The sequence below is a fragment of the Tamandua tetradactyla genome, chromosome 10, assembly GCF_023851605.1.
Source record: "Tamandua tetradactyla isolate mTamTet1 chromosome 10, mTamTet1.pri, whole genome shotgun sequence".
Lineage (NCBI taxonomy): Eukaryota > Metazoa > Chordata > Mammalia > Pilosa > Myrmecophagidae > Tamandua > Tamandua tetradactyla.
Genome location: NC_135336.1, coordinates 22401562 through 22421797, shown reverse-complemented (window position 1 = coordinate 22421797; position 20236 = coordinate 22401562). Strand labels below are relative to the sequence as shown.

The window sequence follows — 20236 nt, the reverse complement described above, 5'->3', positions numbered from 1 at the left end:
TGCCGTGCACCCCCACACCCATCACCCACCCATCCTGGCCCCGTGTCTTTTTCACCAAACTGTCTCTGCCTCTGCCAGAGATTGCAGCTGGGCTAGGGGCTGAGCACCTTTGGGAACAACATTTAAGGGAATGTGAGCACAATGCAAGTGTCTTTAAAAGCACGTTGTGATGTGTACATGTTGTAATTACCCCCCTTTTTGTCATGGTAGCAACCATTTGTAAGACATTCCAAATAATTCCACAGGCTCTGAAGCAGTGATCAAATCCCTTTCTCATTTTTGGAAGGTAACTTTTCAGCTTCATACATATTGCTCTCTCCAAAGAGGAGGGAAAAGGGTATGGGCCTGCCTCACTGAGAACAGAACTTAGCCCAGGGAAACACTCCGCTGAGAGAAACCTCATTGCTCTGTACAAAGCACCAGCCCAACCAGAAAGGTGATTCTAGGAGTTAGCCTGAAAAAAAAAAAAAAGTGCTGTTGAGGTTTTTAGCTTTAAGGTTTCTTAGGGAAAATTTATTATTATTTTTATTTTTCTCATCAGAAGTGACCAAATTAATATGGTAAGACTTCTAGACCAAATCTTTGTCTGGTCCTCTCTCTACCCCCTTCCCAATTGCTATGGTATGAATCACGTGCTCCTTATGTTGGGACGGTCACTGTTGTACTCTCCTGCCTCCTCTTTAATAAAGAAAGAAAAGAAAATTAGGTTTTGCCACTGATTTAGCCATATGAAACATCTCATCACCCATTTTTGGGTCCAAAGCTGCTGTCTCTAAAACTACCATCTCATGCTTTTTATCAGCCAGTGCTGGAGAAATCTCGAATAGCTTATATACAAAACTTTTTGAACTTTTTATATTATTTTGAAGCTTTGCTTCTTTACAGTTGGGGAACACTGGCCAACCCATCTCTATAGTCTAGGCTGGCAGTATGCTGATCTCTCACAATTCTTTTCCCTCCCCAGCTCCCCTTTTTTGGTGAAGTTTCTGTGAGGTCTGCTGGGTATGCATTCTGCAGCTTATTGACTTAAGATGTACCCTCCTTTGGCGTGGTCTCTTTTGAGGGCAGATTAGGAGGAAGAGAAACCAATAATGCATCTGTTTTGATACTAAAAATTGACAAAATTTATTTTTGAAATAAAGAACCAGTCCCTCTAACCTTCAAAAAGAAAAAAAGAAAAAGGTGGCTCTACTAAACCATAGATTCTCAAGGTAGACGAGGTAGACAAAAAAACACCCTTCTGTCTTCTAAAGAAGATGCCGTTTAGAACTTTCATAGCTAGAAAGGAGAAGTCAATGCTTGGCTTCAAGGCTTCAAAGGCAAGGCTGAATCTCTTGTTAGGAGCTTTGCCAGTTTGAATCTGTGGGGTACCCCAGAAAAGCCATGCCCTTCAATCCTCGTTCAATATTGCTGAGAGGAAGCATTTTGATTATCCATGGAGATGTGACCTACCCAATTGTGGGTGGTAACTTTTGATTAGATGGTTTCCATGGGGTTGTATCTTTACCCATTCAAGGTGGGGTTGCTTACTGGATCCCTTTAAGAGGGAACCATTTTGGAAAAAGCTTTAGAGTTACAAGAACCAACAGAACCCACACAGCCAGAGACCTCTGGAGATGAAGAAGGAAAATGTGCCTGGGGGAACTTCATGAAACAAGAAGCCTGGAGAGAAAGTAGAAGCCACACCAGGTTCACCATGTGCCTTTCCAGTTGAAAGAGAAACCCTGAACGTCATAGGCCTTCTTGAACCAAGGTAGCTTTCCCTGAATGCCTTAGATTGGACATTTCTATAGCTTTGCTTTAATTTGGACATTTTCACAGCCTTAGAACTGTAAACTTGTAATTTAATAAGTTCCCATTTTTAAAGGCTGTTCTGGTGTATCGCATTTTGGGCAGCTTGCAAACTAAATCAGGGGCTAATGAAGCTGATGACTTTAAGTTGAAGCCAATGCTCATTCACCATTCTGAAAATCCTTAAGAATTATGTGAAATTTACTGTGCCTGTGCTCTATAAATGGAGTAACAAAGCTTGGGTGACAGCACATCTGTTTACAACATGGTTTACTGAATATTTTAATCTCACTGTTGAAATCTGCTACTCAGTAAAAAAGACCTTTCAAAATATGACTGCTCATTGACAATGCACCTATCACCTAAGAGCTCTGATGGAAATGTAAACAAGATTTATGGTTCCATAACTACGAATACAACATCCATTCTGCAGCCCATGGATCAAGGAGTAATTTCAACCTTCAAGTCTTATGAGTTATGTAATACATTTCTTAAGGCTAAAGCTGCTACATATGGTGATTCCTCTGATGGATTGGAGCAAAGTTAATTGAAAACCTTCTGGAAAGGATTCACCATTCTAGATGCCATGAAGAACATTCATGATTCATTTAAGGAGGGCAAAATATCAACATTAACAGCAGTTTCGAAGAAACTGATTCCAACACTCATGGATGACTTTGAGGAATTCAAGACTTCAGTGGAGGAAGTAACTGCAGAGGTAGTGGTATTGGCAAGAGAACTAGAATTAGAGGTGGAGCCTGAAGAAGAAACTGAATTGCTGTACTCTCATGATAAAACTTGAACGGATAAGGAGTTACTTCTTATGTTTGAACAAAGATAGTAGTTTCTTGAGATGGAATCTTTTCCTGGTGAAGATACTGTGAACATTTTCAAAATAACAACAAAGGATTTAGAATACTATATAAACTTAGTTAATAAAGTGGCAGGGTTTGAGAGGATTGACTTTAATTTTGAAAGAAGTTCTACTGTGGTAAAATACTACCAGACAGCATTGCATGTGTTCTGGCTTGCTAAAGCTGCTAAAATGCAGTGTACCGGAAATGGATTGGCTTTTATGAAGAAGTTAAAAATTTACAGTTCTAAGGCCATGAAAAATGTCCAAATGTAAGGCATCCACAAGTTGATACATGTATTCTGAAGGAAAGGCTGCCAGCATCTGGAACACCTCTGTCAGTTGGGAAAGCACTTGGCTGACATCTCCTGGTTCTTCTTTCCTAGGTTGCATTGCTTTCAACTTCTGATTCCAGTGGCTTTTCCTCTGAGCTTTTATGGGATGTTAGGCATCTCCAGGGGCAATTCTGTCTCAAAGCGTCTGTGTTCTCTCTGCTCTGTGTATTAACTCCTTTAAATGACTCCAGTAAACGGATTATGACCCACTTTGAGTGGACAGGACCACATCTCTATGAAAATAACCTAGTCAAAGGGTCCCAATCAATGATGACTCTGCCCCCACAAGTTTGGATCAGAAGAACATGCCTATTTGAAACCAGCACAGCATGCTACAGGGAAATAGTTTGTGGAAGGAAGAGTCCATTGATGTGGCAAATCTCATTGTTGTCTTATTTTAAAAAATTGCCATGGCTACCCCAACATTCAGCAGCCACCACCCTGATCAGCCAGCAGTCATCAACATCAAAGCAAGACCTTCTAACTGCAAAAAGTTTTATGACTCACTGAAGGCTTGGACTAAAGGCTCAGACAATAGCATTTTATAACAATAAAGTATTTTTAATTCTAAGTATGTATATTCCTTTTTAGATATACTGCTATTGTGCACTTAATAGAGTACAGTATAGCATAAACATAACCTTTATATGCACTGGAAAACCAAAAAATTGTGGCAGTCTGGAATGAACCCACAATATCTCCAGGGTATGCCTGTACTATGTAACTTTCTGGGTATTTTGTGCAGCCTTTCACTGAATGTATTTGTGCTGGTCTGAATCTATTATGTACCCCAGAAAAGCTATGTTTTAATCTTGATCCAATCTTGTGGGGCCAGCCTGTTTCTTCTAATCCTGATTCAGTATTTTAGCAGGGAAGCTTTTGATCAGATTATCTCTACAGAGATGTGGTGCATCCAGTTGACTTTTTGATTAGATGGGAATGTAACTTCACCCATTCAGGGTAGGTCTTGATTAGTTTATTGGAGTCCTTTAAAAGAGAAAACATTTTGGAGAGAGCTCAGAACAGAGGCACTGATATTTGGAGATGCTTGGAGCCCAGGATACAGTGCCATGTGCCTTCCCATGAGATGTTAAGCGTGCCAGAACCTGGAGAGAACCAAGAGAAACTAAGAGATGAAAACCAGCCCTGGACAGGCAAAGTGAGGAACCCTTACAGGAACAATGGCTGGAAGCTGTTTGAAGCCAGAAGCTAGAGACCCCATAAAATGCCAGCCATGCACCTTCTTACCTGACAGAGTTGCTCCAGACCCATTGACCTTGCTTGGATTAAGATATCTTTCCCTGGATGCCTTAGTCTGAACATTTTTATAGGCTTAAAACTGTTAACATGCAACTTATTAAATTCTCTTTTAAAAGCCATTTCATTTCTTGTATATTGCGTTCTGGCAGCTTAACAAACTAATACAATAATGTGTTTATTTGTTTTTTTTTTTTTTTTTTTTGGTGCATGGTCTGGGAATCGAACCCAGGTCTCCCACATGGAAGGTGAGCATTCTACCACTGAACCACCCATGCACTCCTACAATAATATTTTAAAGGTTCATCCATGTTGTAGCATGTTTTAGTACTTCATTCCTTTTTATGACTAATAGTATTCCATTCTAGGAATACACCACCTCTTATTTATCCATTCATCATGGGATGCACATTTGAGTTGTTTCCACTTTTTGGCTATTGTAAATACTGCTTCTATGAACATCAGTGTACAGTTTTTTTTGTGTGGATGCATGTTTTCAATTCTCTTAGGTATACCTAGGAGTAGAATTACTGGGTGTCTCTTAACTCTACATTTGACTTTTTGAGAAACTGCCAAACTGTTTTCCAAAGTGGCTGTACCGTTTTACATTCTTACCAGCAGCGCGCATGAGGGTTTCAATTCTTGCATATCCCTACCAACACTTATTATTGTCTTTTTTAATTATAACTGTCCTAATGAGTATGAAGTGGTTTGGATTTGAATTTCCCTAATGACCAATTACATTGAACATCTTTTCATGGGCTGTTTGGCTTATAGTTAATATTTATAATAATTATGGGATAGGTCTTATTGTTATCCCTATATTACATATGAAGAAACTGGGGCATACAGAGGTTAAGTGTCAAGGGTCACACAGCTAATAAGCAACAAAGCCAAGATTTAAACTCGAGCAGTCTGGTTCCGCAGACTGTCTAATACCCGTCCCACCTGACCACAGGGGTAGAAACATGACCCAGGCTGGATCAGTTCAAAACCACTCTAAGGATTTTAAAAATTAGAATTTGGGGGAGACAGGCTGACCTTCTTGGGCAGCAAATATATCAAGCACTGCCAGTGGTAATGTCCTTCAACATGTGGAAGGAACAAGTGTGCATTAAGGAAAGGTGAGAGATGGAGAGTCTGGTTAACACCCAGGCCCTGTTACCTTATGTCCAGGAGGCTAAACCATGTCCCTGCCCTTCCCAAAGGTTGTTTACAAGAGCCAATAAATTATGTTTCTGTCCAAGATAGTTTTGTTGGGTTTCTATCATTTTCAAAAAGATTTCTGACTAGTGAACCTGCAGTTTGAAACTGGCACTGAAAAATTCCATTCCCACTTAGGGAGGGCTCCCATGAGGCCCTCTTCTTTTGCCAGAGGCTGAGTAACAGAGAAGGCTGGGGTCTGCGGATGGGTGAGGCAGATGAGTAGAGAGGGGATGGAGAGAGGGGACACACGGAGTCCTGAGGGTTTTCCAGTTCTGAGGCTTGCCTACATCCTTGCCCTTGAGTTCTATGAGACCTCCCTGTATCCATGTAACAAATTTCCCACTATTCAGTTTAAATTGGCACAAGTTGATTTCAGGAGGCTGCATGCAAAGAATCATAAATAATACATACGCAGCAGGAACTCATAACTGTTTAATATAATTGAAGGTTTTTAAGCAAGGCAGTAAGTAGGATAGAGAATATTCTTTAGGAATATTACTCTGGAGCCTGTGTATAGGAGAGATAGGTCAGGGGAGTATGGATGGAAGCAGGGAGAATAATAGAGAGGTGCCCAAAGAGGTCGGTATGAGAGGGGAGGAAGGGCCTCAGTGGCCAGAAAGGGATGTGTGGGGTATGGAGGAAAAGGGCTTGATGGAACCAAGTAAATGAGGAGATGTGAGAGTAAAGGAGAGGGAGTGTCAGCTATGACTGGGAATCTGAGTTTCTGCAAGGAAGGATGATACTCTTAATAGAGGAGGGAAGTCAGGAAAAAATGGGCAGGATGTCACATGCTGAGGTTGAGCTGAGGTACCAGTGACAGAGCTAATTAGAGTAACGAAGCAGAGAGAAATGTGGTCTGGTGTCAGGAGAAGTGTCAGCCATAGAAACAGAGGTTGGAGAGTCAACCGGTTAGTCAAGAACTGGAGGAGTTGGAGAGGCCAAGGCAGCCTAGAGAGCACACAAGGGGTGAGGTGTTCTTTTTTAGGAAGTGAGAGAACCCCCAACTGAAGATTAGAGACAGTGCAGTCAGAGGCGGGAACACAGAGTGTGCAATGTAGAGGACATCAAAGGGGACAGTTTCTAGAAGAGGGTCGTGGTGGTCAGTGTTCAAAACTGCAGACAGGATGGGAGAGAATACTTCTCAGGAGACTGAGACAAAGCAATTTAATCCCCAAGGAAGAGAGCAGGGGAGAGCTTAAAGAGGGCAGTATGACCATGATCAGAGCAGAAGATGGAAGGCAAGCCTTGGCGAGGCGGGTGGGTCGGCTGTAAGGAGCAGCTACTTTTGCCTTCTCAGGTTGTGTTAAGGATAACTTCAGAAATGTCTGGATAGCCTGCATGAGTGAGAAAGATTCCTCCAGGATGTGACCTGGATGTGCCAGTGAGAACATGAGAAACCTGAATTGCCCTGCCTGATAAAGGGCAAGGTGGATTGGGGGTGGAGGTGGGGGCAGCCTGAAGATGATGATGAGAACAAGGTGTGAAGAAGTGGTGGCAGTCAGGGCTTCGGATTGTAAACAACAGAAACTAACCCCGGCTATCAGAAGAAGAAACAGAATTTATTGGAAGGCTCTTTGTTGGCTCACAGAATCCAGAGGAAGCTTATTAGCTTATTAATGCTACATAACAAATTAGCCCAAAACATAGAGGAGAAAAACAACAAACATTTATTATCTCTGAGTTTCTCTGGGCCACACGGCAAGCAAACTCATTGCCCTCCCCATCTCTGTGTGGGACATGATTTCCAAGAGTGTAAACCTCCCTGGCGACGTGGGACAGAAATCCTTGAATGAGCAGGGACTCAGAATCAAGGGATTGAGAAAACCTTCTTGACCGGGAAGAGAGAAATGAGACAAAATAAAGTGTCAGTGGCTAAAAGATTTCAAACAGAGTTGAGAGATTTTCCTGGAGGTTATTCTTACACATTATATAGGTAGCCCGTTTTTAGTTTAAGATGTGCTAGAGAAGCTAGAGGGAACTGCCTGAAACTGTAGAGCTGTGTTCCAGTAGCCATGTTTCTTGAAGATGAATGTATAATGATACAGCTTTTGCAATGTGACTGTGTGATTGCAAAAACCTTGTGTATGATGCTCCTTTTATCTATGATATGGACAGATGAGTAACATATATAGTTTAAAAATAAATAAATAATAGGGGGAACATTTAAAATAAATTGAGTAGATTGAAATTCTAGTGATCAATGAAAGGGAGTGGTAAAGGATATAGGGAAAGAAATATGGGGAACAAAGGTTAAAATATATTGGGTAGATGAAAATGCTAGCAATCAATGAGAGGGAGGGTTAAGGGGTATGTTATGCATGAATTTTTTCTTTTTTCTTTTTCTGGAGTGATGCAAATGTTCTGAGACATGATCATGGTGATGAATATACAACTACGTAATGATATTGTGGGCCATTGATTGTACACCAAGCATGGACTGTTCATGTTAAGAATGTTCATGTTTGTATGTTGTTGTGTTTTGTCAATAAAAATATTTAAAAAAATAAAATGGGTGCTTGAGTGGTTCAGTGGTAGAATGTGTACCTTCTGTGTGGGAGTCCCAGCTTTGATTCCTAGGCCATGCATCCCCCCCCAAAAAGGGATGAAGCTAGGGCTTCAGTGCTCTCAGATTTCCCTGGGGCTGGAGGGTCTGCTTCCATGTTGGCTCACTCACTTGGATGCTGTTAGGAATCCTCAGCATTTCACTGGCTATTGTCAGGACACACCCATATGGATCTCTCCTATGTCTGAATGGCCTAATGACATGGTGTCTGACTTTCTCCAGAGTGAGCAGTCCAAGGAGGAAGCTGTAGAGCCTTTTGTGACCTGGTCTCCCAAGCCATACACCATCACTGCCACCATATTCTATTCTTTAGAAGTGAGTCACTAAGTCTAGCCCATCCCCAAGGGGAAGGGAATTAAAGCTCTAGCTCTGAAGGAGGAATATCAAAAAATTTGTATCTTAAAACTAAAGCTATCACAGGAAAGTTGGAGAATGAGATTTGAAAAATGGACAGGAAGCTGGACAGCCAGCTATTCAGTCAAGGTCAGACCAAACGACAGCCCAGTGAGGGATGGACACTGCTGCGCAGACACAGGTACTCCTCTTAGAGAAATTCCCTGCACTTGTTTGAAAAATAAAGTGGGGGCCTATGCAGCTAGATGGATCCTTGTGCTCACTCTCTGGCTGCAATTGGCCTTCGGGGATTCTATAATATGCAGCAGGATCTTGATTCCCAACTCAGTTGGCAGATCCCCACTGACACACAAACACACACGCTCTACCACAGAGCCAGGCCCGTCACAGAAGGGCTCAGACAGAGTGGAGGCAGAGTACGGCGGGAGGCCAGGGGGTTGGATGCTTCATATCCTATTTAAGTCATTTCCATTTGCTGAATTGTCTGGTAATGGTGCAGAAAAGCAACTCTCCTCTATAGTCCCTTAAACTTCAGCAAAACTCTGTTATGTCACAGGAAAGGGGGCTTGTGTTAGCATAAGGTGGAGGGAAAATTAGGGGTTAGTGAGATTCATATGCTTTGGTGGAAGCATGATATGGGAACTAAAGATGACATCCCATCTCTGAGACTCCACATAGGTATTTGGTGGGCGAAGTTGCTGAGTTGCCCATCCTATGTGGAACTAGGGTTTGAGTTATTTAAAAGAAACTGATGCTGAACAAATGCAGGGTTCTCTGCCTGCGGTGCATAACAGCCAATTCATAACACTGGGGGTTTCAAAGAGAGAAAGAGTTTATTACTACGCATGAAGCAAGAGATCAGAGGGTCTACTGGTCCCAAAATCTGTCTCCCTGAGCCTAAGCAGTTCAGGTTTTTTATGGATTCGAGGAAGAGGAGATGGAATTGTTTCCATTACAATATCAGGTCTACACAGGGCTGATGGTAAGTATTCACAGGGCTGAGACTAGGATAGAAAAACCATTTCAAAGTATAAACAGGGCTGACAGTAGTTGAGTTGCAGTAATTTCAGATACTAACTTTTGGCCATTCTGCAATATAGAAAGAAAAAGCATCTATATAATATTCAGTAGTTATAATCATTTCTTAGTTCTTAATTTCTCAGCTACATAAATATTTGCAGCAGATTGACCCCCATAAGGTAAAGAACATGAGGACATCCTGTTTTCTGACAGTTGGCTTCAATGTTGAAGTCTTTAGTAATTTGATATTCTTCGAGAAGACAATGGAGTCTTTTAAGGTCAACTCTAGATTTAGTTTTAGCAAGACAATGATTTTTTTTTTAATGAACTAGAGCCTGGGGCCCTGTAGATGAAGTTAGTTAGAGAGCTAAGTTCTGAGAAAAGAGGAGAAAGTGAAAAAAAAAACCAAAAAACAAAAATGTTAAGGCTACAGCTCTCAAGGAGATTTTCTGGCAAGAATGAAGAAGTCAGAATGCACTAATTCAGAGACCTTCAGGACCCAGGTCCTGGCTTCTAAAGACCCCCTAAAGGCACAGGTCAGGGGGACAAGACTGGGCAGAGTGAGGGGGTCCTGCCACATGGGGTGGTCCATTGTTCTAACAGAAGGCCAAGGGGTGGGCCTGACAGCTGGAGGGGAAGGACAGGGTTTTGTTCACAGATCAGGGCTGGAGGACACAGGCAGAAAGTGCTCTAGCTAACTTGAGAGCTGGGCTTTTTAATGTGGTGTTTTCTTAATGAAATGTCAGAGGGAGGCCTTACAAATGAGTATGTGATGAATGCCCATCAATGTTCAATAATGAATTACTAATTCTTATTCAATAACCGACCATGCTTTTTCCAGGCCTGCCATCGAGAAAAGGAGCTGACGGAGACATTCTGAGGCTGCCTAGGCTAGACTGCTGTTTTTGGAAGGAACAGACACTAGCCCAGGTCCATGAAGATTCTTTCGGGCTCTTAAATGCAGTTGAGGAATCTTCCACAGCAGCTTGTTCTGTTGTTTGTTCATATTAATGGTGAGAAGGTTTCCTTGACTGTACTGTCAAACCCTCCTGCTACAGTTCATTTCAAACATTTATTGAGCTCCAACTACATGCCATGCACTGGCTTGACCACTGGGGGATATAAAATAAGCAAGAGAAGCAAGATGCCGCTCTTTGTCTTCAAGAGTTCATAGTTGTGCATGTGTATTTATCTGTTGGGGGAGGGGGGCAGTATAATAATCAGGGTTCTCCAGAGAAACAGAACCAACAGAGATTAGAGATTTAGAGATTTATTATAAGGAATTGGCCACACGACCATGGGGAGGTGGCAGTCCAAATGCCATAGGGCAGGCTGTAAACCGGAAACTGATAAACATGGTGTTGAAATTCTTAGTCCGAATTTTCCGGGGTAGGCTTGCTGGTTGGAAATTCTGGCAAGAACCAAATGCTGAAGTTGGGTCTGAATTCCTTTTGTCTATGTCCTCTGAAATCTTCAGTTCTGCCTTTTAAGACATCCTAATGATTGAGGAAACTCCCCACATTGCTGAGAGCAAACTCCTTTGTTGATCATGAGGCAATCAACGATTATAGATGCAAATCCCATCTCAAAATACACTCACTTTAACAAGCAAGCCAGTGCTTGACCAAATAGCTGGACACCATAACCTAACCGTGTTGATACCATAGTTAGGTTGGTTGAGAAACTGAACGCTATAGGAAATTATAATATTTATCCAGTACAAATGCCAGCTAGGTCTTTTGGTATATCATCTCATCTAATCCTCAATATAACCCTGGGAGACAAGTACTATTATTATCCCCATTTTACAGTAGGAGAATCTCAAGCCATGTGACTTCCCGAGGTCACACAGCTAGTAAGTGGCAGAGTCAGAGCTCAAACTCACACCCTTCCAAGGTCACGGAGCAGGTCTTAGGGCCTTCTAAGGTACACGGGCAGGGGCATTTATGTCTGGATGGGTGGGAGCATCGGTGGGAGGGGATGAGTGTGAGAAGAGGCTTTTGGAAGAGGCGGTACCCAAGTTGGTAGACATTAGCCAAGCGAGAGGGGCGACAGCAGGGCGCACACTCCAGCAGACAGGATGAGCAGAGGCGAAGACTTAGGAGGCATCACGGGTACCGTGGGCACGACAAGCACCCATGGTGGGATTAGCTGCTCACCCAGGCTTAGGAGTTACTGAGCAATTTCCCAACAGTCTTTCTTTGAGATCCTCTCTCCTTTCACCTTCCCTGCTTGGAGGGACTTTTCCTTTCTTCCTTCTCATTTCTTCTCGTAATTGTGAACTTACTGAAGTATAACATACATGCAGAAAAATGAGCAAACCATGAATGTGCATGGCGAATTTTCACAGAATGAACACGCCCAGGTACTCCTGCACTCATCTGGAACCAGAAACTTACCAGCACCTCAAAAGACCCCTTTCCGTGATGCCCCACACCCTTTTCCCAAGGGAAACTACTACCCTGGCTTCTAACAAAATAGATTACTTTCACCTCTTTTTTTACCTTATAAAAATGAAACCACACAATATACTCTCCTGTGTCTGGCTTGTTTCCCTCAGTCTTCCTCCTTTCTTTGTTGAGATGATGGAGGAGAACTGGCAACACAAATATAAGGTGGCGTCACAATACACAATGAACCACGGGGGACAAGAAATTTCCCTGCCTTGGCCCCACAGGGCAGCTGCTGGAAAATGGATGGCTCTCATCGAGGGCAGTAATGGAGGAGGGACAGCACTTGCCCTGTGCTAGTCTCCTAATATTTCAAGGAAAGTGAAGCTTAGAATTGTTAAACATTCCCAGAAGGGATATAAATCTCATTTTAGCTTGTTTCAATTGCAGAATGAAATGGCCTGGTTTTTTGGCAATTTTTATTTTTCCCTCTCAGTCTTTTCCCCTCTGGTTCCGTAGCTCACACTTCTGTGGCTTCCTTCCTTTCTCTCCTGGCCTCTTTTTCCTTTGGGCAATTAAATTTCTGCTGAGTTTTATCCTCCCCTGGACCCAAAAGTTTTTAGCTAGTCTTGAGTCAGAAGATATGTTACAATGAATCCTGAGATTACCTGATTCATCCCACCCTTAATGTTTTTGACTTTAAAACAAACAAACTGAGATATGATTTACTTATAGTAAAGTGTATAAAATCTTCAGCATACATTGTAATTATGTAGTTAATAGAACGCAAGTAATACATCGATTTTCACATGTGCAGACTGTTCCATAACCATCATTTCATTAAGATATAGAACATTTCTAGCACCAGTAGGCTCACTCATGCTTTTTCCTGAACAATCTCTACTTTTTTCCTACCCCCTAGAGGTAACCCCTAGTTTTCTTCTGTCACCATAAATCGCGTTTGCTTGTTCTTGAACTTCAGAAAAATGATTGTAATCTTTTTTGTGTCTGGCTATTTTTGCTTAACGTAATGGTTTTGAGATCTGTCTATGCATGTATCATAAGTTTGTTCCTTTTATTTCAGAATTTGCTATCATTTATTTATCTGCTCTTCTGTTCAGGGGCACTTAGGCTGTTTCCAGTTTTGGCTCCTGTGAATAATGCTGCTATAAACATTCTCGTGCATATTTTGCACTTGCATAGTTATCCAAAGTGGTTGAACCAATTGACAGCTCAGCCCCTGTAAGCTGAGCTGCCCATGACTGAGTACCATTTGTTCTACATCCTTGCCTGTTAGTTCATTTCATGGATAAGAAACAAAGGTCCACAGAGGAGAGGTGAAAAGCCCACACTCCCACATACAGACCACAGGCTGGAGGCTGGACTATATGCCCTGCAGAGCATACACAGGAAACACTACCATCAACCTGCTTCTATTCTGAAATTCCCCAACACATTACTGTTAGGTCAGGGGAACCGGGAAGGGAACCAAAACTGGAACAGCAGAGGCTGTGTTGCCCCTCCCAACATGGCTTCTGGAATCGCCCCTTCCGGACACCTGACTTCCTGAACTGATGAACCACCCCTTCCGGACACCTGACTTCTGGAGAACCGCCCCTTCCAGACGTCACCTGACCCCCTTGCTTAAAAACTGCACACGCCATCACCCAGGTGCAGTCCCCTTTCTCCATCTTGGGTTCTGTGAGGTCACTCCGGAAGCGCAGAAATTAACCCGCCCGCTTTAAATTTCCCGGTCTGCCTTCCTTCTTTCTCACCCTTTTGGCCTCCTAAACCTTTCAGTTACTTCACTCATTCATTCAGTCACTCATTTGATCAAATGAACACCGAGTATCACCTGTGCTCTTTGTCAAGAACTGCTGTGACGACCGCACAATGAGTTGGCTTAGACAACAGGAATTCACGGGCTTACAGTTTTAGTGGCCAGAAATCTCAAATCAAGGCATACATAACATTCCAGGGATGGCGTGCCACAATCTTCCGTGTTCCTTGACTTGCATCTCTGCCTCTGTCTGTTACCAGGCAATGTCCTTGACTCCTCCTGCGTCTCTTTCTATGTTCAAATGTCTTTTCTTTCTAAGGCCTCCAGTAATGCTGATTAAGACCCACCTGGATTCAACTTGGTCACACTTGAACTAATACCTTCAAAAAGTCCTATTTGGAAACAAATTCACCCTAGGAATGTGGATTAAGAGTGTGTCTTTTTGGGGGGTACATGATTCAGCCTACCACACCCTGGAAGTTAGGTGGTGAACAAGACAGGTACAAAACCTACATTCAGATTGGGGTGACAGTAAACACAAACAGTTAAGTAAGTCAAGGCAGACTGTGGTAAGGGCTGGGTAAGGAATAAACAGAACCCAAGTTGGAGAATAAAGGACATGTGGGAAGAGAAGGTAAAATTTGCTTAACCAAACGTATCTGTGAGGTGGGAGAGCCCTGAAGGATTCAAAGGTGCTAGTGAGGCAAAGGGCCAGGGAAAAGGTGTGGGGTAGAGTGACAGGAAGATAACTTGTCTTGAAGCTGGAGCAGCTTGCAGGGTGGGGAGTGCAAGGATGATGGTCCATTTAACTGCAGCTGAGTAGACAAGATTGGGGGCGGAGGGTGAGGGCACAGAGCAGAAGATGAGGTTGAAAAGGCCCTTGGCCAGACCATGCAGGCAGGATTTGAGGGTCGTGGTGAAGAGTTTGGATTTCATTTTAAGGACAATGGGAAGCCATTAGTGGGTTTGGGGGAGTGAAAAGATCCAACGCAATTTAAAAATGGATTGTAGAAAATAGGATTGGGAAGCAATAGGCAAACTCTTCAGGAGACTGTTGCTCCTGTCTAGGTGAGTGGCTTAGACTCAGGAGGTTGCAGAAGAGAGATATTTTGGAGGTAGGACATGGTGATGGGTTGGATGTGTCTGTTGAGGAATCAAGCATAACTTCTAGAATTTGATCTTTTGATCCACCAGACAATAAGCAAGGGTCTTTCAGCATCTTACTATTGTATACCTTGAGCCTTAGGACTTAGCAGGTGTTCAATAAACATTTATTGAATAAATAAAAGACTGTATGCATGAGTGTTTTAGCACACGGGATGGGTTTAATAAAGTTTTATTGAATGAAAAAAGAAAAGGTAGGTGAGACCCTGGGAGGCAGGGATGAGGGTTCAAATCCTGACTCTGCCAGTTACAGGCTGTGTGATCTGGGTCAGATTACTCAAATTCCCCAGGTTGCCTTCTTATCTTCAAAGTGGAGAAAATAAAGCTCTGTGAGATATTGTGAAGGAAATAAGAGATCGTTTCTAAAGCTGCAGGAACAGAGAGAGCCCTGAAATTAACTGTCTTGCCTTACTCCCTGACCTTGCCTTTTTTGCATGGGACTAAATCCACTTGAGCACTGCCCGCGGCTCTGCTCAGCCCTGCTGCAGACTACAACCCCCAGTAAGCTCTTTTCCGCGGCCGCCTCTCCCAGACGGTGCGCATGCTCTGGCAGACGTGGCACCGGGAACTCGGAGTCTGGGAGGGACTGGGAAGTGGCCGTAGAGGTTGGCCGCGGCAGAACGGGCGGGCGGACGCGGGAGGCGGAGCGGAGCCCGAGCCGGAGCCGCAGCCGGAGCCGGAGCCGGCGGTGGGCAGCGGCGGCTGGGATGGCGCGGGCCGGGCCGGAGAGGCTGCTGCTGCTGGCCATCTGGGTGAGGGGGATCAGGCGGGGGTCCGGGCCGGAGTTCCGGCGGTTGCCGGCACGTGCGCCTCGCGGGCGGGCCCGCGCTCCCTGCTCCCGGCTCTCCGTGGGGCGTTTGTAGGGATGGCTTGGGGCATCAGGGTGGGGGAATGCGTGCCAGCCCGGCCGGGACCCGGTGGATGCGAGGGAGGCAACGGGTCAGCCCCACGCCCACCCCGCGGAGCGTGCCGGCGCGCCAGGGCCGGAGAGAGCCTAGGGAGCTGGGCGACCCCTCGCAGGACGCTCTCGCCACCGGCGCAACTGAGCAGGGATGCTGGCTTAGGGGTGACCGCCGACCGGGCCGGGACCCTGGCGGACCGCTGGGGTACGCCCCGCTCCAGACTGCAGGCTGTGCACCTGTGTGAGTGCTGGACTGGGGGGCGGGGGGCGGGGGAGGCTGAAAATGGCCTGCCGGAAACCTTGTTTTAGGGCCGCTTTGTTCGAAGTTTCGACCCTGGGCATCTGGGGTCACCACCTCGGCCCCGCCCAAGAGCCTGGCTCAGTGGGCTGGGTGGGGTCGTCGCCTCTGGTCTGGGCCGAGGAGTTCTGCTCCTAGACCGGACTTGAGTCTCAGCCGCTTTATAGCTGTGCGATCGAGCGAAATTGGGGCTGGGGCTGGGAGTCATTTAATAATGTGTATGAGTAAGTCTTTTCACTTATGAAATCGGAATGGTAATCATACCCAGCCCGCAGGTTTATAGGGAGAGTTGCATGAGAAATCGGAGAAGGAAGCTGTAAACTGCAAGATCATGCGAGATTGCAGGAGGGGGTGGCCTTCCAGTCAGCCCTGGAGGCGGTTGGAATAGGTGTGCTCACCTGGGCAGAGACCCCCTGGGCTTGGGGTTGTGTGGGTGTGGTTGGATGGTGTGGCCTCTTTCTCCAACTCTGGGGTAACTTCTCTTCTCCCTTATTTTACCCTCATCACAGTCCTCTTTTTTCCCCTGAAGTTCCAAGGAACGTCCTGCTGGCACCCTCCCCAACCCAGAGTTTTCAGTTTTTTCTTTCTTTCTTGGGTGTGGTGAGGATGTTGGACAGAAGTGAGGAGGAAAAGTTGAGTGTGGATTGAATTGCTTTAAACACTTTCATCTCTCAATACCCTGCCTGCCCTTTGGGATCACCAGTGAGGAGCCTGGTATTTTCTGGTTGTCTGGAAGCGAGCGGGGAGGGCAGTTCAGCTCCCTGCCCCACGGGGATCTGACCGTTCTCCCACCGGGAGAGAACCATGCTGGAGGGGGCAGCATCTGTGTGGGGGAGTTTGCAGTCCCTGGAGCCACATGGTCTGGGCAGAACTGTGCAGTGTAAGGGGGGCACCTCCAACTCGACCCCCGCCAGGTTTGCACTTGGGCAGTTTGACTCCTTTTCCTTTCTTCCATTCCCCCAACACTCCCCCCCCCCCCCCAACTGGGAAACAAAGGACTTAGGAATCTGACCGGAAAGAAGTTACATTCAGCAAACATTTATTTATCAACTGCAGTTTGGCACTGGATGGGATTTTCAGTGGGAGGCAAAACACACATTGTCCCTGTTCCCTGGTGGAGCTCTGGGTTGGGTGCCAGAGTTTGCCCTGTGAGCAAATAATGACAGAACAGCCGGTGCTAATACCTTGAGTGCTGAAAGCCCCCCCTGAAGGAGTGAATTTAGCGGGAGGGTCAGCGAGGTGGCGGGCTGAGTGGAGTCTGAAGGAGGTGGGAGTCAGCCAGACAGGAGAGGTCTGTGGGTGTCCTCCAGGCGGAGATGCAGAGGGGCGTGGTAAGTAGCCTAGATCACTAGAACTTGGGAGTCCCAGGCACGGAACTTAGGTTTTCTCCTCTCTCCAAGTCCTTGAAGTTGTCTTAGCAGACAGAGGGAGAGTGCCTGCAGCATCGATTGAGTGGTGGCTGGACCCTGGGCTGGATCTTTGTAAGTTTAAACGCCATGGAGCAGTGCGTTGGTGGCTCCGTGGCAGAGTTTTCACCTGCTGAGCCCGAGACCCGGGTTTGATTCCCAGTGCTTGTCCATGCAAAAAAAATAAAATAAAATAAACACTATGCCCATCTGATAAGGGCGCCCCAGGCCCCTAGGCATGGTTGGATTTCTTTGTTCACTCAAAGAATATTTATTGAGGGTCAATATGTGCACAGCACTGGGTCTGTGACCCAAGCAGTATAAAAAAGGACAAAGAGATTTTGTGCAGGAATGTACACCCACCTTTTTTTTTTTTTTTTTTTTAAGGGAACAGCATCTGGGGTGCATTTATTTTCTCCAGGGCCTGGCAGGCTAGGAGCAGAATAAAGACAAAGGCATTGGGGTGTGTGGGGCCTGAAGTCCTGGAGCGTGGCTGCCTGGGGGTCACTGAAGGGCGTGGCAGGGTGTAGGGACCGAGGTGATCCTCCCGTGATTGAGAGAAGGGTGTAAAAACAGCACAAGCATTGGGCTTCATGCAGGTTGCAAGAGAGGGCTTAACGGAGTTGGTGTTGGGGGTGCTGGTGTTGGCTGTAGGGGTGGCCCTTGGGGAAGGCATGCTAGAATGTCTGAGAGCCAGGGGTAACTCAGGGCATGGCACTTTGGGCCCTGGCTTTTGGTTGAGAAGCTGGGTGCCAAGGGCTGGGAGCTTAGAGAGGCCTGAGGGTCAGCAGGACCCAGGAAGAATCACCCAACCCATTTTTTTTACAGTAGCAAATGGCTTAAATGCTCAACAGTAGCTGTGTGGGTAAATGACTTCTGGCTCTGTCCACACCATGGAGAGTGTGGTGTATAAAGAATATCTATATTGCTATATTTAGTCTGAAAACATGTGTGCTGTGATGTTTATGAAGAATATTTAAAATGCTCAAGTGTGATAATTAGGGAAAAGCAGGATACCAAAGTGAATCCCTGGGTAGCCGAGGTTAGCCACTTACATGTAAGAAAAATTAGCACATCCACATCAAAATGTTCACAGTGAACAGTGATTGTTTTGTAAGGTGGATGCCTTGCTTGTTGCTTCGCTTATGCTTTTCTGTGTTTTCCAAGTATTCTCCCATAAGCAAGGATTAGTTCATAAGCAGAAAAGTTAATACTTTTAAAAAGGATCCTTTGAGGGCCCTCAGCCTTCCAGAAGGATATTGGGGTGGAAAGCGTCACAATCAGGGCTTGAACAAGTTCTTAGAGCTTCCGGGCTGGTGTCTCTGCCCTCAGGGCCTGAGTGGGCCCCTGCCTCAGGGTCCAGCTGTCCACTGTGCTCATCCCCGCAGCTGACCCTTCCCTGGGGCCATGTATGCTGACTCTACATCCAGTCTGTAGCGTGGAGAAGTGTCAGTCAGAGCTGGAGAGGACTCTAGGCAGCACCTTACTCAGTGGTTCTCAAATGTCAGGCCACATCTGGGCCATGGTGAAGTTTTCACTGGTCTGCAGACAAACTGGAAAAATAAGAATGATGAAGGGCTTCTCTTTATTCATGAATCCAGATATTTTCAGCTTAAGAACGTCTCCATTTTTCTGTTATGATGTTCAGATTTGAAGTGGGGGGTGGATAAAAGTGTCCTTTTGAAAGGTGAAAGGTGTCACTGATATAGAATTTTGTGTGTGTGTATGTTTTGTCTTTTTCGATAAAGTAAGCCTTTGAAAATATATTTTGCCAGTCTGTGAGATTCAGAAGTCTGCTCTAATTTAGCTCTCTGATTTTAGAAGAGAGAAGTAAGGCTTGGAGAGGAAAGGGACTTGCTTAAGGCCACCCAGTTAGTGACAGCAGGTCTGGGATTAGGGCCAGGCTCCTGAATTATAAATCGGCTTTCTCTGTCTTGCGGGTCCCAGCAGGACAGCAGAAGCTCAAAACTCCCATCCCCTGCCTGCTCCCCTCCTCCTGAGCCAGTGTTGAAGCCTCTGCCTGATGGCAGGGGTGGATGGGGCCGTGGCTGGAACTCCAGCCACCCAGTGGCTTGAAGCCACAGGACGGTGGTACAGCCGAGGGCAGGGGACCCTGGTCTCTCCTGCCGAGCTTTTAGTGTCCACCTATTTAGATTCTGTACTTCTCTGGGACCATTATATATTTAATAGGCTTTTGTGGGCTGGCATGGGGACGTAATTGCCATTTAAATGCTGCTCGGAACCTGGAGTGCACTTTTCCCACAGAAATAAGCACATTATGGAAGAAGTTTTAAAACAGAAGCAATGCATGAGTTGGAGGTGTGTGGCTGGGTGCCCTAAGTGGCAGATGCCGAGTGCTGTGGACTCGGAAGAGGGCGAGGCTCTGGGGCATGAGTGATTGAAGGGGGCCCCAGGGAAGAGTGAGGCGGGAGCTGGCCTCGCTAGGAGGGCCAGTCCCAGCCCAGTGACTGCAGGGGTCCTCCTGTCCTGACTGTGGCTTCCCCAGCACTAGCCCAGAGCCTGCCATGAAGTTTGGGCCTCATCTGTTTGAGTGAAGCATTTTGAGTGAAGGAATAAATGCTGCACGCAGGGAAAAAAAAAACATTTCAAGGCAGAAATGTGGGAAACAAGCAGTGAGAGGTCAGGCTGCATGGAAGGGAGGATTTGAGTCCAGGGGTGGGGTTACAGAAGACGGGAAAAGTGGATTGTATAGGACCCTGACTGCTTGGCGGAGTTGATGGGACTTGCTTTAGACAGTGGTGGAGAGATCTGTTGAAAGCTGCCCTCTTGGTAACAGGATCAGTCAGGCCACAGTAGAGGATTGGGTTGGGGAGGAGAGAGATTAGAGGAATTTTCCCAAAACAACGCTTTTCATCCTCTTGCTTTCCTCTTTGCTATTGACAAGATAAAATCAGTGT

At 45.5% G+C, this 20236-nt stretch overlaps 1 protein-coding gene across 1 annotated transcript in view; it reads left to right on the top strand.

Annotated features, from left to right (window-relative positions):
* Window positions 1-15289: 15289 nt before the first annotated feature.
* PDIA5 (protein disulfide isomerase family A member 5) overlaps window positions 15290-20236 on the top strand; it is a 97807-nt gene continuing 92860 nt past the window's right edge. Inside the window, exon 1 of the mRNA XM_077118138.1 lies at window positions 15290-15465. Within this exon, the coding sequence (XP_076974253.1) occupies window positions 15421-15465 (45 nt within the window). The 5' untranslated portion in view covers window positions 15290-15420. The remainder of the gene's footprint in view (window positions 15466-20236) is intronic.